Genomic DNA, 23,950 nt, shown 5'->3' with positions numbered 1-23,950 from the left:
ACGCCACAGCGCTCACCGTGGGATCTAGATGCAGCTGCCATTTTGTTATTGATAGAGACGAGTGACACCGGTATGTTGTACTTTACAGTGTATTAGCACATTTATGAACAGTGTTATCATAACAGTATAGTAAACAATGTTGACAGTATTGACTATGCTGTGTACTTTGGATAGGAAAAAAAGTCGGCGAGACAGAGAGGGGTGCAGGGATCTGGAGTGATCATCCTGTTCCTCTCCTTCTCTGTAGTTGGTTCTTTGTTCCTCAAGGCGATGTTGGAGGAAAATACAGGATGGGGAACGGAGGAGTTTTCAGGTGTGGTTTCTCGTGTGGTTGGTATGTGATTAGAGGGATGGGCGGTGGTAGGGAGGAGAGAAAGAGGGGAATGAATTTAGGGGAGGAACGGAGAGAAGAGTGGTTTGATAATCTAATAGTATGTCTCTTTTTCCACCCAGCCTGGAGAGAAAGGGAACAGAGAGAAAGAAAGATAAATCATTTTTTATTGAAATAGAAAACATTTGTATCAAAGGAAACTTGAATTCCCCTAAGATGGTTTAGTGCAGGTCTCTCCAATCCTGTTCCTAGACAGCTGTTCCTAGACAGTAGGTTTTTGCGCCAAACCTAATCTAGCATACCCGATTCTAATAATTAGCTGGTTGATAAGCTGAATCAGTGTAGTTACAACTGGGGTTGGAGCGAAAACCTACAGGAGGGTAGCACTCCCGGAACAGGGTTGGAGAACCCTGGTTTAGTGTATGCAAACGTGCATGTCTTTTCTACATGTTTGTATGTGAGTTTGCGTGGGTTTGTGCATGTAGGATTTTGTGGCATGATGTACAACAGTACCCACAATGCTCTGTAAAAGATATCTGGTTCTATCTTCGTAAATGTTCTTATGGGTACTGTAGTACATTGTGCTATAGATTTTTGTGAGTACACTAAGTGCGTTTGTGAGAGAGTAGTACCTCCGGGGTTCCGACGCAGGATGAGTTTTCGGATCTCATCGTAAACGAAGATGAGGAAACTGTACGGGAATGCACAGAACCACCAGCTGGGCCTGAGAGAGAAAGAGACGGGTGGAGAGAACATAGAAGAAAAATACACGTTTTAGTTACAGCCAGAGTGCCATTCAGTTGAATTAATAATTGTCCTTAAAGAGGATTTTTTTCTCCCCCCATTCATGGATTGAAATAGTCTCCAGTCCACACATTGGTACATTACTGTTAAGTAACTCCTATATTAACATCCCTCAGTAGAGGGTGCTGTTGCTATGTGGGAATGAGGACAGAGAGGCTGGTGTACAGTACTTACTTGAGGGGGTACATCCTGAGAGCCACGTCCATGCCTGGGGTGTAGGACAGGAAGGCAGCCAGGGCCGTCTCCTCAAACAGCCCAAAAATCAGGATCTTATTCCTGTAAACAAACAAATAATTCATCTCAACATTTATCCTAGCTATGAGAGAGATAACGTAGAGGGGCGTCATAACCCTGCAAAACACATGGCTTATCTAAATGGAGAAAAGAAGAGGTCTGTTATTTAGTCATGCTAAAGATGCAAAGATAAAGGGTTCTGACCTCATGCCCTGCTGGAAGACAGAGTTGCGCCTGGTCTTGCAGATGATGACATCAGCCCACTGTACCACCACAATACTGACGAAGAAGGCTGTGTGACAGGTGTACTCCACTATCTTCCTCTGTTCATAGGTCTGGCATGCGAGGGAGAGAAAATCACAACGAAGGAGAGTTAAAGAGTGAACGAGAGCAGAGGTAGAGATGACTAAGTGGAAAGTGGTGGTGATGACTAAGTGGAAAGTGGTGGTGATGACTAAGTGGAAAGTGGTGGTGATGACTAAGTGGAAAGTGGTGGTGATGACTAAGTGGAAAGTGGTGGTGATGACTAAGTGGAAAGTGGTGGTGATGACTAAGTGGAAATTGGTCGTGATGACTAAGTGGAAATTGGTCGTGATGACTAAGAAAGCAATTCATTTTATAAGACTAATAAGGACTGTATGAAAGAAAACAAGATGGAAGAGTGGTAAAAGTGAGTGAGTAAAGACGAGCGAGCAAAGAAAAAAGAGAGAAAGAAAGAAACCGAAAGAAAAAAAACATGAAAACGGAGAAGAAAAAAAAGAGGCCATCTAGCATACCCATTGCTGTCCGTAGCTGTCCTCTAGGTCATTGTTGGAACGGTCGTCCCAGTTTAGCCTGATGCCCACCAATAAAGAGGGAAGGAAACCGTTCTCCGCCAGGATCACAAAGTAGGAGAAGAACCCTCCCAGAGCCTGGATCATCCCTACAGAGACAGAGGGAGGAGAGGAAGATGTTAGCTTTATCTACTCTGCCCATAGAATTAGAATTAGGCCGGGAGTCAATCTAACACAGACTAACGACCTGAACACAGAGATAGACTTTTAAAGACCCACCAATCTGTCCGTAGGCGATACTGATCAGCCTCTCGTTAACCAGTTTGTCCCTGGCTGGGTTCCTGGGCTGTCTCTTCATGATGTCACTCTCTGCTGCCTCGTAGGCCAGAGAGATAGCTGGCACCTATAGACATAAATTAGGGTTAGGAGAAGACAGTGGATATCAGTACACTGCCTCACATTGTGGTGCAAAGGACAATAGATCAAACCACAAACTTGGATAAGACGACTGGCCTTCACTTCAAATTGTATTTTTAATCTTCATAGTGTATGAATTGAACAAACACAATTTGCCTGTGTGTTCGTGTGTGTGTGTGTGGGTGTGTGTGTATCTCACCATGTCGGTTCCCAGGTCGATACAGAGGATGGTGATGGTCCCTAAGGGGAGTGGGATGTTGACCAGGATGAAGAAGAGGAAGGGGGTGATCTCAGGAATGTTACTAGTCAGGGTGTAGGCAATGGATTTCTTCAGGTTGTCAAAGATCAGGCGGCCTGGAGGGACAAGAGAAAGGGCTTGTATAGGCTACCCCAGGACAACATCATTATATCTTTTATTTTCCAACAATGGGCTCATATTACAGATAAGTTATCTTTCTAAGCAGCACATTTTCTTTTGTCTCCAAATATTCCATTACCCCTCCTTCCTCTCCTCTCACTGAGCTTTTTTTTTAACTCTCTCCATCCTACCTGTCATTCATACCACCCTCTTTCTCTCCTTCGTTTTCTTCCTCCCTACAGATGTATGATCTTAATTTGAGCCAGTTTGATACAGCAGGAAAATAATCCTGCAGTAACAGGAAAACATACATTTTTTTGTATTGGATGATACATTTTTCGTAAGGGAAAATCAAGTCTGAAATGTAAAACTTCAGAAGCTTTTTTAAAACCTCAAATACATTACAAGTTTTACATTTCCTGTATTGCATTCAAATTAAGATTCAACATTTGTATACCTTTTTTCCTCCCTGCTAATATCAATTTTTTACCCTCTCTCCCTTTCTTCTTCCCTCACTCCTTCCTTCCCTCCCTCCCTCTCTCTCACCCTCTTCCACGCCTTCCTTCCCCCCCTCCCTCTCTCTCACCTTCTTCCACTCCTTCCTTCCCTCCCTCCCTCTCTCTCACCCTCTTCCACTCCTTCCTTCCCTCCCTCCCTCTCTCTCACCCTCTTCCACTCCTTCCTTCCCTCCCTCCCTCTCTCTCACCCTCTTCCACGCCTTCCTTCCCCCCCTCCCTCTCTCTCACCTTCTTCCACTCCTTCCTTCCCTCCCTCCCTCTCTCTCACCCTCTTCCACTCCTTCCTTCCCTCCCTCCCTCTCTCTCACCCTCTTCCACGCCTTCCTTCCCCCCCTCCCTCTCTCTCACCCTCTTCCACTCCTTCCTTCCCTCCCTCCCTCTCTCTCACCCTCTTCCACTCCTTCCTTCCCTCCCTCCCTCTCTCTCACCCTCTTCCACGCCTTCCTTCCCTCCCTCCCTCTCTCTCACCCTCTTCCACTCCTTCCTTCCCCCCCTCCCTCTCTCTCACCCTCTTCCACTCCTTCCTTCCCCCCCTCCCTCTCTCTCACCCTCTTCCACGCCTTCCTTCCCCCCCTCCCTCTCTCTCACCCTCTTCCACTCCTTCCTTCCCTCCCTCCCTCTCTCTCACCCTCTTCCACTCCTTCCTTCCCTCCCTCCCTCTCTCTCACCCTCTTCCACTCCTTCCTTCCCCCCCTCCCTCTCTCTCACCCTCTTCCACTCCTTCCCTCCCTCCCTCTCTCTCACCCTCTTCCACTCCTTCCTTCCCTCCCTCCCTCTCTCTCACCCTCTTCCACTCCTTCCTTCCCTCCCTCCCTCTCTCTCACCCTCTTCCACTCCTTCCTTCCCCCCCTCCCTCTCTCTCACCCTCTTCCACGCCTTCCTTCCCCCCCTCCCTCTCTCTCACCCTCTTCCACGCCTTCCTTCCCCCCCTCCCTCTCTCTCACCCTCTTCCACTCCTTCCCTCCCTCCCTCTCTCTCACCCTCTTCCACTCCTTCCTTCCCTCCCTCCCTCTCTCTCACCCTCTTCCACTCCTTCCTTCCCTCCCTCCCTCTCTCTCACCCTCTTCCACTCCTTCCTTCCCCCCCTCCCTCTCTCTCACCCTCTTCCACTCCTTCCTTCCCCCCCTCCCTCTCTCTCACCCTCTTCCACTCCTTCCTTCCCCCCCTCCCTCTCTCTCACCCTCTTCCACGCCTTCCTTCCCCCCCTCCCTCTCTCTCACCCTCTTCCACTCCTTCCTTCCCTCCCTCCCTCTCTCTCACCCTCTTCCACTCCTTCCTTCCCTCCCTCCCTCTCTCTCACCCTCTTCCACTCCTTCCTTCCCCCCCTCCCTCTCTCTCACCCTCTTCCACTCCTTCCCTCCCTCCCTCTCTCTCACCCTCTTCCACTCCTTCCTTCCCTCCCTCCCTCTCTCTCACCCTCTTCCACTCCTTCCTTCCCTCCCTCCCTCTCTCTCACCCTCTTCCACTCCTTCCTTCCCTCCCTCCCTCTCTCTCACCCTCTTCCACTCCGGTGACGATGGAGGCAAAGTTGTCGTCCAGCAGGATCATGTCAGCGGCTTGTTTGGACACGTCTGAGCCGGAGATCCCCATGGCGACGCCGATGTCAGCCTTCTTCAGGGCAGGAGAGTCATTCACACCATCACCAGTCACAGCCACGATGGCACCCTGAGAGGCAGGGAGGAGGGGGTGGGGGGTGGGGGGGATAGTGAATATTGTGAAAAGCCTCCTCTTTATCTACTACTGTAAAATAGAATATCTAGGAAGTGTGTACGTGTGCGTGTGTGTGTGCCTCACCTGTCTCTGGCAGCCCTCCACGATGATGAGTTTCTGCTGGGGGGAGGTCCTGGCGAACACAATCTCAGTGTGGTTCCTCAGGATCTCATCCATCTGATCCTGAGACAGATCCTTCAGGTCTGTTCCGTGGATCACACACGCCTTGGCATCCCTGGAACACACACACGCAGGAAGACAGTGAGTGAGAGTATGTTTGCTATCGCTGATACACACACACACAGAAATGCAGAAAGTGAGTGTTTTTGGTGAATAGGTATATTCAGGCATTTGGATGTGACTGACTGACTGAGTATTTGAGTGAGGGAGTGAGGTGACTGACTGACTGACTGACTGACTGACTGACTGATGGACGGACGGAGTGACTGACTGTGTGAAAGAGTGACTGACTGTGTGAAAGAGTGACTGACTGTGTGAAAGAGTGACTGACTGTGTGAAAGAGTGACTGACTGGGTGAAAGAGTGACTGACTGGGTGAAAGAGTGACTGACTGTGTGAAAGAGTGACTGACTGTGTGAAAGAGTGACTGACTGTGTGAAAGAGTGACTGACTGTGTGAAAGAGTGACTGACTTGTGTGAAAGAGTGACTGACTGTGTGAGAGAGTGACTGACTGTGTGAAAGAGTGACTGACTTGTGTGAAAGAGACATATACCATACAGTATGTGTTGGTAAACACCCAAACACACTCCGTCCTCATATCTCTTACCTGGGGTTGACCTGGCTGACGGGGATATTGAGGCGGGAGGCGATGTCCTCCACTGTCTCGTTGCCCTCGGAGATGATGCCAACGCCCTTAGCGATAGCCTTGGCTGTGATTGGATGATCGCCGGTCACCATGATGACTTTGATGCCAGCGGAGCGACATTTGCCCACGGCGTCAGGCACGGCGGCACGAGGAGGGTCAATCATGGACATGAGGCCCACGAAGCACAGGTTCTCTGTGGTGAAGTTGACGTCATCACAGTCGAAGGCAAAGCCCTTGGGGTACTGGTCCTCAGGCATTAGCAGGTGGCAGAAACCTGGGGAGTGACAGTATTAGATTGGTATTATTATTCGTATATGCGTTCTGAAAGGCCTCTTTAGGTTCCCATTTGCTTACTCTCTTCCCACCCTCTCTCTCACCGAGTACTCTCTCTCCCAGTCCTCCCAGCTCCATGTAGGCGTTCTGGAAGGCCTCCTTCATCTCCTCGTCCATGGGCTGCTCCTTGCCCTGGATCAAGATGGTGGAGCAGCGGTCCAGGATCCTCTCTGGCGCTCCCTTCATCACCAGCAGGTAGCGGTTGTCGTTCTCATCCTCCGTCTCATGCACAGAGAGCTGGTGGTTGGTGGTGGGGGGGGCACAATCACACACTTGTGTTCAGCCTCTTATACAAACCCTTGTTATCCCTAAACCTAACTTCAAGTCTACACCCCGGCTAAACCCTAACCCTCAACCCGAACCCAGACCCAGGTCAGACCCACCTCTAGACCTGCGGCCGTATGTATCAAGCTGATTCAGGATCAGTTTTGCCCTTTATACCACAATGAATAAGATCCCATAGATAGGTGGAATCTGATCCTAGATCAGCACTTCCACTATGAGATGTTTGACACCTACAGGATCCAGGGTGTACGCTTGTGCTCCATGCTTCTCACTCACCTGGTACTTGTTTGTGGAGTTGAAGGGGATCTCGGCCACCTTCTTGTTCTTCTCCCTCATCTGTTTGACGCTGCCGCAGGACAGCTCGATACATTTCAGCAGCGCAGACTCGGAGGCGTCACCCGCCACGCCCCTCTTCAGGATGGGCAGCTGGTCTTGAGCTGCCTTGAACTGCGCCCGGTTACACAGGGCCGCCACGCGCGCCAGCGCCAACCACGTCTCCGAGCTCTTGTCGAAGGAGGCGCCTGGGGAGGAGAGAGGGGGGGGGAATTGTTAGTGAGAGACACATGGTTGTTGCGTTCATGTGCCCACAGGCAGCCCTGAAGCCTTCTTCAAGGCCTGCATAAGTAAACTTACTATCATTAAAAATGCAAAGCCTTTGCTACAAGACGTTACAAACAACATAAGGCCAATCTTTTGATGGCCTAGTTATTCACTAACACAGTGGTCTGAAACTTCTGGCTCGGGTGCCTCATCAGGCCTGCAAGCCACATTATGCTGGTTTGCTAAATGATATCTAATTCCAGTCAGTTCCAAGGAGGGAACAATCAATATACAAGACTATCTTAATCACCTTAAACGTTGCAACCAGCTCAATAACTGTGATCACGATATGCAAAGCCAAGATATATTTACTTTGCTATTATATAGTAAGGACATAAATGAGTTGAGTGAACTTAAACCCCTCTCTCTTACCAGACTGGTCCTCCGTGGTGTCGGCCTCGTGGATCTGGTTGTCGAACCACATGTGGGCCACGGTCATCCTGTTCTGGGTCAGCGTGCCTGTCTTATCAGAGCAGATGGTGGAGGTGGAGCCCAGGGTCTCCACAGCCTCAAGGTTCTTCACCAGGCAGTTCTTACGAGCCATACGCTTAGCGGTCAAGGTCAGACACACCTGAGAGAGAGAGAGAAGAAGAAGAAGAAGAAGAAGAAGAAGAAGAAGAAGAAGAAGAAGAAGAAGAAGAAGAAGAAGAAGAAGAAGAAGGGAAAAGGGGAGAGAGAGAGACAAAGAGAGCGAGAATGCAACAGGGATTGGGAAAAGAAGACAGGGTGACAGAAAGTAGGAGAGAGAGAATTGGAGAGAATAAAATAAAAGATTAGTACCAAGTCAGTAAAGTAAAGACACGAGGTACACAACTCCAGGGGTGGACGCCCTATACCAGGGCTGCCCAACCCTCTTCCTGGAGATCTACCGTCCTGTGGGTTTTCAGTCCAACCCTCTTCCTGGAGATCTACCGTTCTGTGGGTTTTCAGTCCAACCCTCTTCCTGGAGATCTACCGTCCTGTGGGTTTTCAGTCCAACCCTCTTCCTGGAGATCTACCGTCCTGTGGGTTTTCAGTCCAACACTCTTCCTGAAGATCTACCGTCCTGTGGGTTTTCAGTCCAACCCTCTTCCTGGAGATGTACCGTCCTGTGGGTTTTCGGTCCAACCCTCTTCCTGGAGATCTACCGTCCTGTGGGTTTTCAGTCCAACCCTCTTCCTGGAGATCTACCGTCCTGTGGGTTTTCAGTCCAACCCTCTTCCTGGAGATCTACCGTCCTGTGGGTTTTCAGTCCAACCCTCTTCCTGGAGATCTACCGTCCTGTGGGTTTTCGGTCCAACCCTAATGTAACACACCTGATTCTACTAATTAGCTGCTCAACAAGACCTTAACTAGCTGAATCAGATATGCTAAATTAGGGTTGGACTGAAAACCTACAGGACAGTAGATCTTCAGGAAGAGGATTGGGCAGCCCTGCCCTAGACCCTCAAACCAATCAACAACTTACTTGCGTCTACAGATAAGTAAAACCATGACAAATCAATACAAGACACCTACCCTTGAGACCTGGAGTTGTGTAAACCCCTGCAATGCAGAAAGATAGAAAGAGTAGGAAAGCCAAGCATAGAGTAAAAGCAGCGAAAAGGCGGGCGACGGTGTATCATGCTACTTTCAAAATATCATGGCCGACACAGGCAACTAGCCAAGCAGTGAGAGTGGCAACAGCCCAGCATTTATATTAACATTAGCCTAGCATTTATATTAACAGTAGCCTAGCATTTATATTAACATTAGCCTAGCATATGTCAATCTTTCTTAACAGTTGTCATAGAAGACAACTGACCAGGGGGTGTCACTGATCGAGGCGCAAAGATAGCCTGAAAAAGAGAGACAAACACAAAGAGGGAAGGAGAGAAAAAAGAAACAGCCTGAAAAAGAGAGAGAGGGAAGGAGAGAAAAAAAGAAACAGCCTGAAAAAGAGAGACAAACACAAAGAGGGAAGGAGAGAAAAAAGAAACAGCCTGAAAAAGAGAGAGGGAAGGAGAGAAAAAAAGAAGCAGCCTGAAAAAGAGAGACAAACACAAAGAGGGAAGGAGAGAAAAAAGAGAGAGATAAAGGTACACAAAACACAACAGCTGCCTTTTATGGAGAGAGAGAAAGAGAAAAAGAGCAACCATCACAGAAGACACAGATACAAACGCATGAGAGTCTATTACAGATAGAGATGCATAATTCCACAATGATACCGGGACACAGGGAAAAACTAACACAGAGATAGAACACACAGAGTAAGAGACAAAGACAGACAGACAGACAGACAGACAGACAGACAGACAGACAGACAGACAGACAGACAGACAGACAGACAGACAGACAGAGAGAGATGGAACACATAGAGTAAGAGACAACGACAGACAGACAGACAGACAGACAGACAGACAGACAGACAGACAGACAGACAGACACCAACAGAGGAAAAAGAGACAGAGACCAACAACACATAGCAGAGGAACACACAGCAGATACAAAAAAACACTCACTACACGCACACGCACACACACACACACACACACACACACACACACACACACACACACACACACACACACACACACACACACACACACACACACACACACACACACACCTCTCCTCACTACACACACACCCACCTCTCCTCACTACACACACACTCACCTCACTACACACACACACCCACACGCAACCCTCTCCTCACTACACACATACACACACCTCTCCTCACTACACACACACACCTCTCCTCACTACACACACAAACACACTTCTCCTCACTACACACACACACACACACACACACACACACACACACACACACACACACACACACACACACACACACACACACACACACACACACACACACACACACACACACACACACACACACACACACACACACACACACCTCTCCTCACTACACACACACACCTCTCCTCACTACACACACCTCTCCTCACTACACACACACACACACACCTCTCCTCACTACACACACCCACACACACACACCTCTCCTCACTACCCTCAACTACCCTTTCCAACCCCACCCCACACCACACAACATAAAAATCCACGAAAATATCCCCTCACAGTGACAGTAGCCAGTAGGCCCTCGGGCACGTTGGCCACGATGATGCCGATGAGGAAGATGACGGCCTCTAGCCAGGTGTAGCCCAGGCAGACGGCCAGGATGAAGAAGGTGATGCCCAGGAACACAGCCACGCCTGTGATCAGGTGGATGAAGTGCTCGATCTCCTTGGCGATGGGGGTCTTGCCCGACTCCAGGCCGGAGGTGAGGGTGGCGATACGGCCCATGACGGTACGGTCACCGGTGCATACCACGATGCCACGCGCCGTGCCTGGTGACGGTGAGGACGAGAGAAGGAAGTTAGATGACTTGACTTACATGTTACAGTATATTATATTTGTAATACCATTTGCGGTATGTTGCGTAAAATGATGGTGCGTTACCCCCATTCAGTGTAAAGAACTGAGTTTGAGTGCAAATCATACGTTTTTTGTAATAATTTTTTGTTGCTGTCATTTCTTCCCCTTTTTTCTCCCCAATTTCGTGATTACGTTCTTGTCTCATTGCTGCAACTCCCCAATGAGCTCGGGAGAGGCGAAGGTCGAGTCATGCGTCCTTCCGAAACATGACCCGCCAAGCCACACGGAACCCGAAAGCCAGCCCCACCAATGTGTCAGAGGAAACACCGTTCAACTGACTGCCGAAGTCAGCCTGCAGGCGCCCAACCCGTCACAAGGAGTCGCTAGAGAGCAATGAGTCAAGTAAAGCCCCCCCGGCCAAACCCTCCCCTAACCTGGACGACGCTGGACCAATTGCACGTCCCCCAAGTGGGACTTCATTAAATAATACGTTTTTAATAATCATTTGTCTATCACTCCCTTATAATGAATAGTCCTAAAGTAATCATTCCAAAAAAATAATAATTGTGAATTGCTGAAGTGTTCTTCACTCAAATACCACTGATGTTTTTCTTGTTGCCACCAATTCAGGTGCAATACACCATCCAAACCACATGGGGGCATCATATACCATTCTATGAGGTAAATATTTTTGTGGCCTTCAGGTAACCAGAGGCCTTAGCTTCATCAGACAACAATGGCCTAGATTCAATCAGATTAGCGTTTACCTGCCGGAACCGAAAATTGCATAGCATATTATTGTTTTTTTGTTTCGGCGATGTCGGAGGTGTAACTGCGTTGGAGCTGTCAAATCGGTGAGTAGCTGCTCTTGTGGTCATTGTCACGAAGCCACACCCTTCCCACACGTGTCAAAAGTTTACAAAGAGAAAGTGTAGGCTATATAGAAACAATCACACTCACATTGAAAAATCATGAAACAAAATAATAATAATAATAATAATAAATAAATAAATAATAATAAAAATAAGGATTTATATCAGCCTAATCGAGGTATAGATCACAATGTAAGATGGCTCTATGGGATTTCTACTAATGACCCTCGGGGCGTCCAATGGCAATGTCCACAGCAGGTATAACGATGGGGCCGCTTGTGGATTCGACACAGTGACAACTCCGACGCCGCCTAAACAAAAGCAAAAAGATAAGCTATGCAGTTGTCGGCTACCGCGGGTTAATGCGGATCTGATTGAATCTAGACCTTAGCCGTTTATGTATGTCGTCATGTATTGACACTACCATTAGACCGCTGAGCCGGAGGGAGAGGATGAGGTAATATTGACACCAGGTGGAGTGTTCTCAAAGATGAAAAGATGCGGACAGATGGGAAGGAAAAGGCACCTGGGGAATTGAAAGAAGCGAGAGGAAAAGAGAGGGTGTAAGAAAGCAGGAGAGAGAGAGACAGAGTGTGTGTGGGCGCTGGGTAGGATGCTTGTTAAAATGGTGGGTGCCTTGATGCTATGGCAGCCACAATGTTCACCTTCAACCTGTTGAGGGGATAAAGAGAAAGGGAGGGAAGGGAAGAGCGAAAACAGTAGAGTGATGGGGGAACGCGGGTTATGACGACGACAGCGAGGATGAGGATTATGGCGATGGCAACGAGAAAAAGGAAAGGGGTCAGGAGGAAGAGGAGGATGGAGATGAGGAGGATGCAGTTGGACCTTCCACACAGTTGGTGGAGAAGAAAGCGACGTTGCGGGTCTCCAGGGGGTTGTCATGGGTACAGTCAGGTGACCTGCTCTGGGGTTCCGATTCGCCTGTCAGGGAGGAGTTATCCACCTATAGGAGAAGGACAAAATCCAGGGAACTTGTTTACAATTTGAAAAAGCTTGTATGTCAAATGTGTAGTTGTGTGAGTGTGTGCTATATTTTAATGTGAGCTGTGTGTGTGTGTGTGTGTGTGTGTGTGTGTGTGTGTGTGTGTGTGTGTGTGTGTGTGTGTGTGTGTGTGTGTGTGTGTGTGTGTGTGTGTGTGTGTGTGTGTGTGTGTGTGTGTGTGTGTGTGCGTGTGTATGTGTGGAAGGGTCCCACGAGGACAAGGGAAGGGTCCCACGAGGAGTATTTTAGGCTTAGGGGTTAGGTTTACAATTAGGGTTATGGTTAGAATTAGAGTTAGGAGTTAGATTTAGGAGTCAGGGCTTTAAATGAAAATACATTTTAGGTCCCGACAACAATAGTAAAACGTATGCTGTGTGTGTGTGTGTGTTTACCTTGCAGCCGTGAGCAGAGACGATCCTGAGGTCGGCGGGGATCCTATCTCCTCCCTTCACCTCCACCAGATCTCCCGCCACCACCTCCTCAGCGTTGATCTGCATCTTCTCGCCCTCACGGATCACCAGGGCTTGCTGCGGACAGAGGAACCCCAATGGTGAAGTAGGAACCATAAACCAACCATTAGCTGACTATACATGCAGGTGTAACACTGGGGTAACAGTAAAACTCACTAGCAACCAATCACAGACAAACTACACACTATCACTGACCATAAACTAACCAGTAATGATGGGTTATTATGTTATAACTATGCAACTGCATAGAGATTGGCAGATGAATAGACTAAAGTAACCAACGAACCATTGACACTGACCATAGATAGACAAGACGTATGAACTGCATACAGACTGATCATATGAGACAATGTCTGTGTGGCTACTAACTCACCACTGAATGGCAATATGCATCATATTCACTCGCGAAGATGTAGAATAGACGAATCCCTAACTGACCATGAATACAAGGGCCACAACAACGTCGGCTACGTGTGTTTTGAGAGGGGGGAACATCTGGATTAGGGTCACAGGTTATTTTGTGTCACTGCCACAACTACCCCACCCATAGTCATCTAGGAAAAACAAGTTAGGATTAAGATTTGTTAAACACTTATGATGGGACTAATAGGATTGGAATTAGGATTATAGACACTGAGCTCTATGGTCAGGGCCGCGGGCTGATTTTTGTCTTGAGCGGAGGGTCAGGGGGACGGAACATAATTACAAATCATTTGTAGACCGCAAGAAGCCCAAACAGATGACTGAAACATAATAATTTCAAACCTTGCTTACATTTGTATATACAATCACATATATCTCTATATTATGTGTGGGAATACTTTGGAACAGATTCCCATAATTTAAATTATCACTTGGAGCTGATTTGCTGGTGTTTTTATAATCTTTTATGTCCAACAAAAAACAATCAAACAAAAAATGCTTTATTTGTTTTTGGTTCAGAAAACTCGGTTGGGGGATGGGGGGGTAGCAAATCACCGGAGGGACAAATTGGTATTGGTGGTGGTATTGTAGGAGACAAGCGGATAGGGTGGTAAGGAGATCTAACGTGTTGACCAAACTGGACACCTGCGTGCGTCATCGCGCACATGTTGATTTTGCCCCCCCACACCAGACACGATCACCACACGCAGGTTGAAATATCAAAACAAACTCTGAACCAATTATATTAATTTGGGGGCAGGTCGAAAAGCGTTAAACATTTATGGCAATTTAGCTAGCTAGCTTGCTGTTGCTAGCTAATTTGTCCTGGGATATAAACATTGGGTTGTTATTCTACCTGAAATGCACAATGTCCTCTACTCCGACAATTAATCCACAGATGAGAAAGGAATTCGGTTTACCGTTTTGTCACCTCTCCTCCTTCCTCAGGCTTCTTTTTCTTTTTTGGACTTTATATGGCGGTTAGCAACCAACTTTACGGTGCATTACTACAACCGACTGGAGTGTAGACGTCAGTTCATCTTTCAATCACCCACGTGGATATATGCTCCTAAACACCAATGAGGAGATGGCACATGCTCCTAAACACCAATGAGGAGATGGCACGTGGGTATGTGCTCCTAAACACCAATGAGGAGATGGGACGTGGGTATGTGCTCCTAAACACCAATGAGGAGATGGGACGTGGGTATGTGCTCCTAAACACCAATGAGGAGATGGGACGTGGGTATGTGCTCCTAAACACCAATGAGGAGATGGGAGAGGCCGGACTTGCAGAGCGTTGAGCGTCACAAATAGAACCTATTTCTATTTCAGCGCCTGGCCACGCAGACGCTCGCGAGCAGTGTGGGTGCAATGACTGAATAACATGTATGTGTACATTTATTTTGCAACGCTCGCGGACGGACGAAGAGCAGTGCTTGACTTGGGCAGGAGCTCACCGGAGCTGAGTACCGGCACCTCAAATGTTCTACTGCTTAAGCTCCTGTTCCTCTTATAGAATATTATCTCAAAAGTATTGTGGAGCTCCTGCACCTGAATATAAAGAGTATCAGCACCCAACATGAGTACTGTATTCTATTTCAGTCCAAGCCATGCACTAAAGAAGAGGTTTGTTTACCTGGGGCACCATGTTCTTGAAGGACTCCATGATTTTGGAGCTCTTGGCCTCCTGGAAGTAGGAGAAACAGCCGGTGATGATGACCACAGCCGAGAGAACGATACCCAGGTACAACTGGAGAGAGAGAACCCAGCAAACAATGTAAAAAAACAAACCGTATTGGAACATTTTAACAAACGTTCTTACAACCATTGTGTCCTTCTACTAATGTTTATCAAATAACATTTTACCAGCATTCATGAGGTGATGTCATGCTATGTTATCTGAAAACCAAATTGGAACTCAATTGGAACATTACTTAACATTGTAGGAACATTTGCTGTTTTTGCTGGGGGAACTTAATTGTTTGATAGTGTTATTATGGTGCCTAGCTTTTTAATTAATTGAGGGTTGGTTGAAGCATATAGCTGAATCTAAAATACCACATGCCATGCTGGGTTGAGGTCAATTCAGAATTGAATTGGGAATGGCTGATGAATTCCAATTCAGTTCTTGAATTGAAATAGTAAACGGGATGCAGAATTATTTGAATTTGACTTTGAATTAATGGGAATATATAGGATAGGAAATAAATCATTGATACATTCAATGAAATTCAAATGCCTCATTTAGTACGCCTTTCCTTTGAACGCCTTTCTTTCCAGTTCTCTGCTGCCTGCGACTGGAACGAATTGCAAAAATCTCTGAAGTTGGAGACTTTTATCTCCCTCAACAACTTTAAAAATCTGCTATCCGAGCAGCTAACCGATCGCTGCAGCTGTACATAGTCCATCTGTAAACTACCCACCCAATTTACCTACCTCACCCCCCATACTGCTTTTATTTATTTACTTTTCTGCTCTTTTGCACACCAGTATCTCTTCTTGCACATGATCATCTGATGATTTATCACTCCAGTGTTAATCTGCTGAATTGTAATTACTCGATTTATTGCCTACCTCATGCCTTTTGCACACATTGTATATAGATTCTCTTTTTTTATACCATGTTATTGACTTGTTTATTGTTTACTCCATGTGTAACTCTGTGTTGTTGTCTGTTCACACTGCTATGCTTTATCTTGGCCAGGTCGCAGTTGCAAATGGGAACTTGTTCTCAACTAGCCTACCTGGTTAAATAAAGGTGAAATAAAAAAATAAAAAAATTACCCAGGTACAACTGGAGAGAGAGAGAGCAAGGAGAGAGAGACATAAATATTGTTAAACCATTTATCATTTTAGACAGTGCCTATATTTCCCATTTATTTGGGGTTGGTTGAGGCATATAGCTGGATCTAAGAAACACATGGGACATTGAACTCATATCAACAGTAGACCACTAGACACTTAATTGAGTTTGCCAAATCTTTTAGTGCCAAGTAGGAATCAGCCACAACCCCACAAGTTGAATCTTAATGCTACATTTTGGAAACACTACATTAAGCTGAACCAAAAAGGCCGTGTATACCCTTGCATCCCTTTATCCCCTGCCAAGTGATGATGGGGACCATTTTGTATGTGTCTGTCACTCACATTGTCTCCGGCGGGCTCATCCTCGGTGGCGGCTTGGATGGCGTAGGCCAAGAAACAGAGGATGGCGCCAGTCCACAGCAGGATGGAGAAGCCACCGAACAGCTGGCGACAGAACTTGACCCACTCGGGGGTGGTGGGGGGAGGTGTGAGGGCGTTGGGGCCGTCTCGAGCCAGGTACTCAGCGGCCTTAGCGTTGGTCAGACCCTGAGGAGGGGGGCGAGAAAGGAGGGAGAGGGAGAGAGGAAGGAGAGGGATTGCTGTTAAAAGGGTACACCCTTGGGCATCATTTGTGATGTGGTTGTTGGCTAGCTAGATATTTTGTGTGATAACTGATATTTCCTTTAATGTTACAATATATTTCATTTTAAAAGCCCCAACACAGGTTTTGAGAAAACTCTTGAGGTGATGAGCTTACCTGGACTATATCAGTAGCGTACTTCTGGCATACCTCCTCGATGGACATCTTGTGTTCCGTCTAAAATTAAAAAGTTAAAAACCTTGAATAAAACTCTAGTTTTAACTAAATATTTGCAAATATATTGTGAATAGCGCTTGGGGATATTTTAAGGCTGTGTTTCAGAAGGATATTCATATTATCATGGTTTGGCCATATACCTCATGTCACGTTTACTCTCGCTCCCCCTCTCCGGCACTCGACGTCGCCAGTTGTCTCATCATTACGCACACCTGCCACCATTGTTACGCGTACCTGCGCCTCATGACACTAACCTGGACTCCATCACCTTGCTGATTCCCTCCCCTATATCTGTCACTCCCCTTGGTTCTTTCCTCAGGCGTTATTGACTCTGTTTCTGTTTCATGTCTGTACACATTTCGTGTTTCTTGTTTTGTTCTATGTTCGATTTATTATTAAATTTGCACTCCCTGTACTTGCTTCCCGACTTCCAGCGTACACGTTATACCTCATAACAGAGTAAATTCTCTTCAAACAGGATTAGTTTACATTGGCATTGCCTCTAACCACAAACTATTCATACAAAAAAAATCCTTTGTTTGACACCCATGAGATTCACTTACTGCCACCAATAAAATTGATTTTCAGGAATACAGGCTACCAAAATCCATTGTCCAATCATCTGAAAAGTAATCGTTTTGTTGTCGCAAACAGAATAAACAAAGACTGCCCACTGAGAACACATTGGTTGAATACATTTTTATTTTATTTAACTAGGCAAGTCAGTTAAGAACAAATTCTTATTTACAATGACAGCCTAGGAACAGTGGGTTAACTGCCTTGTTCAGGGGCAGAATGACAGATAATTTTATTACCTTGTCAGCTCGGGGATTCAATCTCGCAACCTTTCGGTTACTGGCCCAACACTCTAACCACTAGGCTACCCGCCGCCCAGTGGGTGCTCTTTAGCATTGTGTTTCTCAGCCTTTTATTATACTATGGTCTGGCAAGTTATAGTCCTTCCTCCTTAGATGAAAACTAGCACTTTGGACTCAATTGGTCTCAGCCAACCATCTGAGGGACCAGTTAGCAACATTCCAGGACACACTGCTCTAGGGCACGGTGCACGGACAGGAAACAAGAAGTAGGAATTATGCACTACATACCAAGGGAACTTCCTTCTTCAGTTCATCCATGTCCTTGGTCTTCTTGTCCGCCTTGGAGTTCGCCTTCTTGGGGGACTCCTTCTCTTCCTTCTCCGTCGTGGTGGCCACACGGTAGCTGTCTGACCGTCCATACTGAAAGACAAACACAGAGAGAAAACAGATCCCTGACCAGTCCATATTTTACATAGTCAAAGGTTGGGTTAATACGCAGCGTGGGTCAGCTAATCCTAAATCCACAATTTTAGGCTTTGAACGCGTCAATGCTGCCCTAGTATCTTTGAGTTTTGCAGTGACTTGGGCTTTCTGGTGCCAGTGTAGACTTTGATCTGAAGCCATTCTTGTGATTATTGTGACTTTGCCATTGTAATTGTGTGTAAGTTTGTGAGGTCTAAAATGAATCTATGATCATATGATATTCATTTGTTTTTTGTATGCTGTTCTTTGTATGCCATTTTAATATTTGAGAATTAACTAATGATATTAGGCCACTCTTGGCCATGATTACAGACACCTGTGTGTCTTTTGACACTATATAAACGAGTCATCCTGCAGTGTTTGTGATTACACCCTGATGAAGACAGCTTGGCTGTCGAAACGTTGGTAATTACATTTTAGCATCTGAGCTCCTAGAGTGTGCGGCTCTCCTTTATTTTCAAGTGTTCTACTCCGCTAGCCAGCACCTCGCCTAAATAGGTGTGCCTTTCTTTTTCTTCTAGACAGCTGGAATCCTACCTGCACCACAAGCTAAGCCACAACTAGATAGGAATTCACGCACTCAGATAATATCACTGTTAGCTACTTGAGTGGAGGCCACAATCAAACAAGCAAACAGAGAATTAAGTGCACGGCTGCCATAATTATATGGTTGGGCAAAGCTCCCTAAATATTTGCCACTCTAGCTTTGTATACTCCACATGAAAATGATGAAAATGATAAACAGCCAGGAAATGTATAACATGGTCCAGAATGGAAGGTTTTTCTAATCAAGACCTAATGGGCATGGTTTAAAACTAGGCTACTTTACTTTACTAGGTGTCTCCTACAGGTGGTGAGCTCTCCAAATTCCCCCCATTTGAGAGTGTTTTATTTCCCCAATTTAATGATTCCCAACCTTAAAATGCATTTCATTTTGACATGGTATGGTCCAAGGAGTGACCAAGTGTACAATATTTACAGTAAACGGCCATTTTGGGATTTTCTTGTCAGATTGGTTTTGGTATTGCAACAGGAAGGCTGCATTCGAGTCAGGAATACCCCACCTGTCTTTTATGGTATAGACATTTTCTTTTACCTGATTGAAGGGTTTTTATTTTAAATATTGAAGGTTGAAGTCTGAACTTTGTAAATATGTACAGTGATAAACGTCGCTTTGGAACATTAGCTCAATTTTGTAAATAAATCGAACCACTTCTACCCGCCTGCCTCCTGCTGCTTACCCTTAAGACTCCTACAAGGTCCCTATTTTACAGTCAGTGACATGTCAGTGATTGCCTACATTATGCAAAGGCACCCAAACATGGTTCCTTCCTCTACCATTCCCTCTCTCAATTACTCCCTCCACACCCAACCTCTCTTTCACTCTTTCTGTCTAACCTTTCATTTCTCTCTCTCTCTCTCCCACACTCTCTTTAAATGTCTCCCTCTTTCTCTCGTCATGGACAATACAAGCCTTGTGAGAGTACAGTGCCACAGTGAGAGGGACCTCACATGGTCGTTTCTATGAAAAGCGCATGACGGTGGCCCTGTGGCCCCAGGTGCCGTGATGGTCAGAGAGACCACAGAAAGTCCTGAAAACGTCCTTAGAGGAGAAATGGTCCATGATACTAAATGTGTTAAACTATGTGCCTTATATGTGCCTGTATGTGTTTATATACCTCTTATACTGTATGTCTATATACTGTACAATGAGTATACAAAACATAAAGAACACCTGCTCTTTCCATGACATAGACTGACCAGGGGAATCTAGGTGAAAACTATATTCCCATATTGATGTCACTTGTTAAATCTACTTCAGTTAGTGTAGATGAAGGCGAGGAGGATTTTTAAGCCTTGAGACAATTGAGACATGGATTGTGTATGTGTCAACTTAATTGGGGCGAACGGGCTCATGTTAATAGCTGGAGCGTAATAAGTGGAATGGTATCAAATACATCAATGCCAGTCCATTCGCTCCGTTCCAGGCATTATTATGAGCCGTCCTCCCCTCAGCAGCCTCCACTGGTATGTGTGCCATTCAGAGGGTCAATGGGCACATTTAAGTGCCTTTGAACTGGGTATGGTAGTATGTGCCAGGCCCGACGAATTGAAGCTGTTCTGAGGGCAAAAGTGGGAGTGCAACTCAATATTAGGAAGGTGTTCTTAATGTTTTGTATACTCAGTGTATGGGCCTGTGTTTACGGCCCTAAAACACACAAAAGGCAATTTATCGTCTGAACTTTAATCACAGTAAGACAGTAAAAGACACTATGAGCAGACTTTGGGTTTGGTCACTGATGCATTCATGTTGTATCCATCTTGTGCAGTCTACAAGGTAATCACATTTCATAGTTGAATTACAGTCTTCATTGCTTGATCAAAGACTAGACATTGCCACTGGGAGAGATTTAAGCAGACAATGAAAGAGATTCAAAGATACACTGGGAGAGACTCAACGATACACTGGGAGAGATTCAAAGAGACACTGGGAGAGACTCAAAGAGACACTGGGAGAGATTCAAAGAGACACTGGGAGAGACTCAACGATACACTGGGAGAGATTCAAAGAGACACTGGGAGAGACTCAAAGAGACACTGGGAGAGATTCAAAGAGACACTGGGAGAGACTCAAAGAGACACTGGGAGAGATTCAACGAGACACTGGGAGAGACTCAAAGAGACACTGGGAGAGATTCAAAGAGACACTGGGAGAGACTCAAAGAGACACTGGGAGAGACTCAAAGAGACACTGGGAGAGATTCAAAGAGACACTGGGAGAGACTCAAAGAGACACTGGGATAGATTCAAAGAGACACTGGGAGAGACTCAAAGAGACACTGGGAGAGATTCAAAGAGACACTGGGAGAGACTCAAAGAGACACTGGGAGAGACTCAAAGAGACACTGGGATAGATTCAAAGAGACACTGGGAGAGACTCAAAGAGACACTGGGAGAGACTCAAAGAGACACTGGGAGAGACTCAAAGAGACACTGGGAGAGATTCAAAGAGACACTGGGAGAGACTCAAGTCATTATGGGGTATTGTGTGTAGATTTTTTAATCCATTTTAGAATAAGGCTGTAATGTAACAAAATAGGGAAAAATCAAGGGGTATGAATACTTTCCGAACGCACTGTATACAACGATAAATAGGAATATTTTGTCCTTTCTGCCATGACTAATCAACAGGGTTTTGGCAGTCTGTGTCACCACTACACCGAGTCAAAATGGAAGATAGAAATAAGCAAGATTTTCTGTTACAACCAGTCACTGGCATGCTTGATTATTAGGCTATGACAACCTCCCTAACCCATATCAACACGGGGGAACTGGGCATCCATTTTGGCGCAACAGTCTGCGTTGATTGGTACCCCAACCGAACCTCTCCACTAATTCCCTATCTGTATATCCATAACCAACGACTTGTCACAGTTTCAGTGACTTAATATATGACTCTGTAGGATGGGTATAAAACAAGTGGTGGACAACAATTCCAATATTCCAATTCCGGCATTTAGTATCCCACCCCCCACCCTCTGAGTGTGTCCCTGTGGCCTCCTCATCAATTACAAATGGCAGTCATGGAGGCCATCACTGTGCCATAAAAGCAAGAGGTCAAAAAGTGAAACAATATTATGACAACTAGGCTAATAATGTCATGAAATTAGGCTATTAATAGATTATCAGATTTAGAGGATGGATAAGGCATCCTTCTTGCATCCCCATTGCCTTCCTTCTGTAGACTAACCTAAATATTCCTAAATATTGTAATTCTTCTTGACAATTTGTCTATGTGCCATTCAAGTTCAATGGAATACATACAAAAAAAGTAGAGAATGGCCCAAAAAATATCTGGCTAATTTGGGATTTAGGTTTGGCGAACAGCTTGTTTTCAATTTGTCACGAGGAACAGATTGCGCACCTTTGCCCCACCGGCGACACGTTCCTTAATCGCCCAACAGAGTTCACCCCTCGGTAGCCTACATATATTTAGTGATATAATTAAGCAATAAGGCCAATATACCACTGCTAAGGGCTGTGTCTAGGCACTCCGCGGAGCTATTATAAATTGGTTACCAACATAATTAGAGTAGTAAAAATACATGTTTTGTCATACCCGTGGAATACCACGGCTGTCAGCCAATCAGCATTCAGGGCTTGAACCACCCAGTTTATAATCAAAATTTGGGACCAGATTCTCCTCTCCCGGTAACTAAATTATGCCTCAACCGCTGACGGCTGGAGAGGAGAGGAGTGGAAGTGCGCAGCGGATCGGTTCGAGCGCAATTCGGGAAAACGGTGCAGATAGCAGATTAGAACAATGTCAGTAATGTTTCTAATTAACACTTTAACAGAAGAATAGACAGCGATGGAATGTATTGGACTGTAATTCGTCCAATTGCATTGAATCAACATCTTGCGTTAAACTGTCATGCAAGTAAAGTCACACCAATTTGCAATAGTTTCACAAGCCATCGAAATCCAATAGTGGTTAATGTCATTCCAATATGATATTTCTTCCACATTTGAACCCTTTTAGGTGAGTTACACATGTCTCATATGCTTCTACAGCTATCCATTCATAAACGCATTTTTACGCACAATAGAAATAACTCTTACCCCCATCTCGGCGCAGTCAGTCGGGTATCCACAGCAGATGAAAAGGTTTTAGGCTGGATTCCACCGGAGTAGCTGATAGTATAGTGTAGAAACACAAGAGAGAACTGTAACTGTACAATTTAAGAAGAACAAATGCTCTTCTTCCAGACGCTATTGGCTATTGTTCTAATAATACATGATCAGATCTCATTCATAAGAGGAACGGCACAGAAATACATGAGAAGGCAACGTTTCATTTAATAACTTTTTTTTTAAAGGGCCCGTTTTAGGTGTAAAATTATCAAATAAAATGCAGTTTAGCAATAAGCGTTGCTCTGTATCATGCGAAAATTATACCCAGTGAAATTGAAGAGCCGAGCAGCTTGTTTACGGTATTCGATTCTGTCTCCCTCCGCTGCTATGCTCAGCTGCCGTGCCACTCCCTTTCCACGCTCCTCAATACTCCTCGTGTGAAAGAAGCGCCAGTGGGTGTGTGAGATGCACTACCCTGGACCCACAAAGCAGGATAGACCTATTGCAAGTGTGCTATGTAATCAGTCGCACTCGTAACTATAATCCACCCACAGACCATTCTTTGCCCCAATAGGTCGCATTACAAACAGACAATTGAGAGATCACCAGTCCAATTCTGTTTCAGGATGTTCAGACAAAGGGCCAATAGAAGTGAGAGAAGACTTGACAGTTTAAAAGAACAGCTGTCTAACAACTATGAAAACGCTCTTAAGTTGTAGTTTGCTTGACAGTTAGCCTCCCTCACACATGAAATTGCAATCTCTTGAGAGATGACGGACTGAACAATACATCAATGATGTTATGAATCTCTTCTGCAGCTATAAATACAAAGGCTCTGCTCAAGTCTGTCATCCATATTTCTGGAACATATGAACAGGCTATTCAATGTCCCTCCCCAATGACCAATATGTCTCAACACTGTAGTGTTCCTCTCAGCTACCTCCGCCCAAAACTCACACTGTCAACTGTGGTCTCCATGGAGATTTGATAAGCATCTCTTATCACGCCACACCAAAGTTGGTTGTTGCGCCTTGCATGTAAATGCCATGCGAACATTCCAGAG

At 45.8% G+C, this 23,950-nt stretch overlaps 1 protein-coding gene across 2 annotated transcripts; it reads right to left on the bottom strand.

The window, feature by feature from the left end:
* Window positions 1-73: 73 nt before the first annotated feature.
* On the bottom strand, window positions 74-23,402 carry LOC129831253 (sodium/potassium-transporting ATPase subunit alpha-3). Of its 2 annotated transcripts, XM_055894457.1 has the most exons (22): window positions 23,212-23,402; window positions 22,876-22,947; window positions 18,058-18,189; window positions 16,892-16,951; window positions 16,477-16,680; window positions 14,966-15,079; window positions 12,826-12,960; window positions 12,277-12,394; window positions 10,262-10,530; window positions 7,562-7,760; window positions 6,866-7,110; window positions 6,349-6,541; window positions 5,933-6,245; window positions 5,230-5,380; window positions 4,932-5,100; window positions 2,759-2,913; window positions 2,422-2,545; window positions 2,146-2,291; window positions 1,574-1,704; window positions 1,310-1,411; window positions 964-1,055; window positions 74-454 (listed from the first exon to the last, which is right to left on the bottom strand). In XM_055894457.1, the coding sequence occupies exons 2-22, from the start codon at window positions 22,879-22,881 to the stop codon at window positions 426-428; spliced, it is 3,087 nt and encodes a 1,028-aa protein (XP_055750432.1). In that variant the 5' UTR covers window positions 22,882-22,947; window positions 23,212-23,402; the 3' UTR covers window positions 74-425. The 2 variants fall into 2 exon arrangements, with proteins under 2 accessions (XP_055750432.1, XP_055750433.1); XM_055894458.1 differs by lacking the exons at window positions 10,262-10,530; window positions 12,277-12,394; window positions 12,826-12,960; ... (4 more) ...; window positions 22,876-22,947; window positions 23,212-23,402 and adding an exon at window positions 8,973-9,061.
* Window positions 23,403-23,950: the final 548 nt, after the last annotated feature.

The sequence above is a fragment of the Salvelinus fontinalis genome, chromosome 32 (assembly GCF_029448725.1).
Source record: "Salvelinus fontinalis isolate EN_2023a chromosome 32, ASM2944872v1, whole genome shotgun sequence".
In the NCBI taxonomy this organism is placed as follows: domain Eukaryota; kingdom Metazoa; phylum Chordata; class Actinopteri; order Salmoniformes; family Salmonidae; genus Salvelinus; species Salvelinus fontinalis.
This window is presented reverse-complemented; position numbering and strand designations above follow the sequence as displayed.

Bases quoted from the DNA above. Each gene is read 5' to 3' on its own strand.
- LOC129831253 (XM_055894457.1), bottom strand. The intron at 15,080-16,476 runs GTGAGTGACAGA...CTCTCTCTCCAG, and splicing joins ATGAGCCCGCCGGAGACAAT to TTGTACCTGGGTATCGTTCT. The intron at 1,056-1,309 runs GTAAGTACTGTA...TTTCTCTCTCAG, and splicing joins CTCAGGATGTACCCCCTCAA to GCCCAGCTGGTGGTTCTGTG.